This window comes from Colobus angolensis, unplaced genomic scaffold (assembly GCF_000951035.1).
Source record: "Colobus angolensis palliatus isolate OR3802 unplaced genomic scaffold, Cang.pa_1.0 Scaffold39, whole genome shotgun sequence".
NCBI classification, from domain to species: Eukaryota; Metazoa; Chordata; class Mammalia; order Primates; family Cercopithecidae; genus Colobus; species Colobus angolensis.
In genome coordinates, this window is record NW_012117265.1 from 1,496,460 (window position 1) to 1,501,340 (window position 4,881).

At 45.4% G+C, this 4,881-nt stretch overlaps 1 protein-coding gene across 1 annotated transcript in view; it reads right to left on the reverse strand.

The window, feature by feature from the left end:
* LOC105520934 (zinc finger protein 709-like) overlaps positions 1–4,664 on the reverse strand; it is a 14,605-nt gene extending 9,941 nt beyond the window's left edge. The window contains exons 1-2 of the mRNA XM_011954949.1: positions 4,621–4,664; positions 2,391–2,517 (exon numbers count right to left, since the gene is read on the reverse strand). Coding sequence (XP_011810339.1) covers positions 2,391–2,511 — 121 coding nt within the window. The 5' untranslated portion in view covers positions 2,512–2,517; positions 4,621–4,664. The remainder of the gene's footprint in view (positions 1–2,390; positions 2,518–4,620) is intronic.
* Positions 4,665–4,881: the final 217 nt, after the last annotated feature.

The following is a 4,881-nucleotide window of genomic DNA, read 5'->3' on the forward strand; positions in this document are numbered from 1 at the left end:
GCTGGGATTACAGGCTTGAGCCACCGCGCCTGACCAAAACCAGCAAGTTTTTATTAGCGATTTTCAAAAGGGGAAGGAGTGTACGAATAGGGTGTGGGTCACAGAGATCACATGCTTCACAAGGTAATAGAATATCACAAAGCAAGTGGAGGCAGGGTGAGATCACAGGACCACAGGATGGGGTGAAATTAAAATTGCTAATGAAGTTTCAGGCATGCATTGTCATTGATAACATCTTATCAGGAGACAGGGTTTGAGAGCAGACAGCCTGTCTGACCAAAATTTATTAGGCAGGAATTTCCTTGTCCTAATAAGCCTGGAAGCACTACAGGAGACCGGGGCTTATTTTATCCCTTCAGCTTCGACCCTAAGAGACAGCCACCTCCAAGGGAGCTGTTTATAGACCTACCCTCAGGGCGCATTCTCTTTCTCAGTGATGTTCCTGAGAAAGAGAATTCAGGGATATTTCTCCTATTTGCTTTTGAAAGAAGAGAGATATGGCTCTGTTCCGTCCGGCTCACCAGTAGTCAGAGTCCAAGGTCATCTCCCTTGTTCCCTTAACATTGCTGTTATCCTGTTCCTTTTTTCAAGGTGCCCAGATTTCATATAGTTCACATGCTCTACAAACAATTTGTGCAGTTACTGCAATCATCACAGAGTCCTGACATGACATTCATCCTCCTCAGCTTATGAAGATGATGGGATTAAGAGATTAAAAACAGGCATAGGAAATCACTAGGGCATTGATTGGGGAACTGATAAGTGTCCATGAAATCTTCATAATTTATGTTCAGAGACTGCAGTAAAGACAGGTGTAAGAAATTATAAAAGTATTAATTTGGGGAACTAATCAATGTCCATGAAATCTTCACAATTTATGTTCCTCTGCCGCGGCTTCAGCCTGTCCCTCCATTCGGGGTCCCTGACTTCCCGCAACACTGCTTGAGGCTGAGTTTGAGACCAGCCTGGGCAACATAGCAAGACCCCCGTCTCCACAAAAAATAATTTAAAAAATCAGCCCAGCATGGTGGTACTTGCCTGCAATCCTAGCTACTCAAGAGTCTGAGGCAGGAGGATTGCTTCACCCCAGGAGTTCTTTTTTTTTTTTTTTTTTTTGAGGCGGAGTCTCACTCTGTCCCCCTGGACTGGAGTGCAGTGGCGCGATCTCGGCTCACTGCAAGCTCCGCCTCCCGGGTTTACGCCATTCTCCTGCCTCAGCCTCCCGAGTAGCTGGGACTACAGGTGCCCGCCACCTCGCCCGGCTAGTTTTTGTAGTTTTTTAGTAGAGACGGGGTTTCACCGTGTTAGCCAGGATGGTCTCGATCTCCTGACCTTGTGATCCGCCCGTCTCGGCCTCCCAAAGTGCTGGGATTACAGGCTTGAGCCACCGCGCCCGGCCCACCCCAGGAGTTCTAAGTTGTAGTGAGCTATGACCATGCCCCTACACTCCAGCCTGAGTAACAAAGTGAGACACTGTCCTCATATATACTTACGTATACACACCAACACACAAAATATGTATTAATTGACTGGTTATGTTATCGATAAAGCTTCCAGTCAACAACAGGCTATTAACATTTAGCTTTTTTTTAAAATTTGAGGGAGTTTCACTCTCATTGCCCAGGCTGGAGTGCAGTGGCACGATCTCAGCTCACTGCAACCTCTACCTCCCAGGTTGAAGTGATTCTCCTGTCTCAGCCTCCTGAGTAGCTGGGATTACAGGTGCCCAACACCATGCTCAGCTAATTTTTTTGTATTTTTAGTAGAGACGGGGTTTCACCATGTTGGCCAGGCTGGTCTCGAACTCCTGACCTCAAGGGATCCGCCTGCCTCGGCCTCCCAAAGTCCTGGGATTACAGGTGTGAGCCACCACACCTGGCCAACATTTGACTTTTTATAAAGTCAAAAGTTAAAACCAGATCCCAGATCATCAACTGTGCAGAGATTAAGAGTCTCTGACACCCACTTTGTTCAAGGGTCCACTGTATTTTTTTTTTTTCCAGATGGAGTCTTGCTCTGTGGCCCAGACTGGAGTGCACTGGCACAATCTTGGCTCACTGCAACCTCTGCTTCCCAGGTTCAAGTAATTCTCCCGCCTCAGCCTCCTGAATAGCTGAGACTACAGGCGTACACTACCACGCGTGGTTAATTTTTGTATTTTTAGTAGAGACAGGGTTTCATAATGTTGGCCAGGCTGGTCTCAAACTCCTGACCTCAAGTGATCCACCCACCTTGGCCTCCCACCCAAAGTGCTGAGATTGCAGGCGTCAGCCACTGCACCTGGCCAGTGTACTGTATTCCCTACCATGTTCCAAATCATTGAGCATTGTCGATGACCAAGAAATACTTGTTCTGTAATTGACTAAGTGAAAAAATGCTGTCATCCTTACCTACAGACATCAGGTTCCTGATGATTTCCCGCATCACATCTCTGTAAAGATTCTTCTGTGAAGGATCCAGCAAAGCCCACTCCTCCTGGGTGAAGTTCACAGCCACATCCTCAAAGATCATTGAGTCCTGAAACATCCCACATGGCAGAGGAGGAAGGCTCAGACTGACAGCACTAGGAATCTACACTCACTTTAGAGGAAGTTCACACAATGCTATAGACTCCAAACATTTATTCAATGACTTGGTCATCAGACTCTTATCCTCTGTCTATACTCACTTTCTCCAACACAGCAATTCTGATGCCAGAATTGAAACATATTCAGTAAAGTAACAGCCAATATGGACAAGCCTCTTATTCATGATTTCAGGGAGTGAGATACACTGCCCAGATCACCTCTAGTGTCTTTCTGTCTAGTGGGTCTACACAAACTCTCATGACAAAGTCCTAGTATGTGTTGTCTACAAGAGACCAATATTAGCAGTTCTGAGACAACATATCCCTAGGCATGTTTATTTAGAAAGCTGGACTATGATGGTATCTTGGAGTTAGATTTAAGGAGAGCTGCACCAACATAACAAAGAAAAGGAGCTGTGTGCCTAAACTATTTATTCAAACAATGTAATATTTGCCACTGGGCATAGTGGCTCACGCCTGTAATGCCAGCACTTTGGGAGGCTGAGACGAGTCGATTGCTTGAGCTCAGGAGTTCAAGACAAGCCTGAGTAACATGGTGAAACCCCATCTCTACAAAACATACAAAAATTAGCCCAGCATAATGGCACACGCCTGTAGTCCCAGCTACTAGGGAGGCTGAGCTGGAAGGATTGCTTGAGTCCAGGAGGTCGAGGCTGCAGTGAGCTATGAGTGTGACAGTGAACTCCATTCTGGGTGACAGAGCGAGACCCTGTCTCAAATTAAATTGAAAAATATCTAAATAAGTAAATAAATAAATAAAATGGTATTTGTTTAATTTCCATCTTCCTTCTGGGAGTTTGAAATTTTGTTACAGAATCAGCAGAGAGGCACACCTGATCGGCCACTGCTAGGTTTCAATGTTTGTCCCCTCCAAAACTCACACTGAAGCTTCATCCCCGAGGTGTCAGTATTGAAAAGTAGGGCCTTGAAGAGCTGACTTGTGTCATGAGGGCTCTGCCTCATGAATGGGTTCATTCATTGATGGATGAAAGGGTTAATGAGTTATTGAGATATCCTGGGAGTAAGACTGGTGGCCTCAGAAGAAGAGGAAGAGACCCCTAAGCTAGCACAATCACCCCCTCCCCTAGGAATACCCTCCCTCTATTGCCTCAGATGGTGAAGAGTCCCCACCAGCAAGAAGGCTTTCACCAGATGCGCCACCGTGCCCTTGGATTTCCCAAACTCCGGAATTGTACAAAACAAATATCATTTCTTGTATATTACCCAATTTCAGGTAGTCTATTCTAACTAACATAAAACAGACTAAGATGGCCATGAAAAAACACTCTGGACACTAAGCGTCTAATGAGTGACCTCGGTACGTAACATTTCACATGTTCTATCAACACTTGCTACTTGGGGGATTTAGCCCATTCTATGTGATTACAATAAGAGAACATCTGGAAGCTGGCAACTGGTTTTCTGTAAACTAAATTTGATGAAGTGTAACATAAGGTTAATGAAATGTATTTTATCATCCTAAAGGAAATTTTTAAATATTTTATAGGTAACATCAAAGGAGAATGAAAGATGGAAAAATTGTACACGTTATTCTAAAGAACTGCATATCAGCCGGGCACAGTGGCTCACACACCTGTAATCCGGGCACTTTGAGAGGCTGAGGCAGGCAGATCACGAGGCCAGGAGTTCGAGACCAGCCTGGCCAACATGGTGAAACCCCATCTCTACTAAAAATACAAAAATTTGCCGGGCGTGATGGCAGGTGCCTGTAATCCCAGCTACTCAGGAGGCTGAGGCAGGAGAATCGTTCAAACCTGGGAGGCAAAGGTTGCAGTGAGCTGAGACCGCGCCATTGCACTCCAACCTGGGCAACAAGGGCAAGATTCCACCTCAAAAAAAAAAAAAGAACTCCATGTCACCAAGGTGTCATCTCTCATGAATATTTATAAAATTCCCTAAATCATTAAAACAGACCTCTTAGTAGTCAATAAAAGCTACTTAAACAAAACGAATGGCGGTAACAAATGTCTAAAAACGCTAAAAATCTTCTAAACCAGAAAGTGACAGCTTACCTAACATACATGAAGGATTTTGAAACTATAATATTCAACACACCGGCCAGTTGTGTTGGCTCAAGCCTGTAATCCCAGCACTTTGGGAGGCCGAGACGGGTGGATCACGAGGTCAGCAGATCAAGACCGTCCTAGCTAACACGGTGAAACCCCGTCTCTACTAAAAACACAAAAAACTAGCCAGGCGAGGTGGCGGGCACCTGTAGTCCCAGCTACTCGGGAGGCTGAGGCAGGAGAATGGCGTAAACCCAGGAGGCAGAG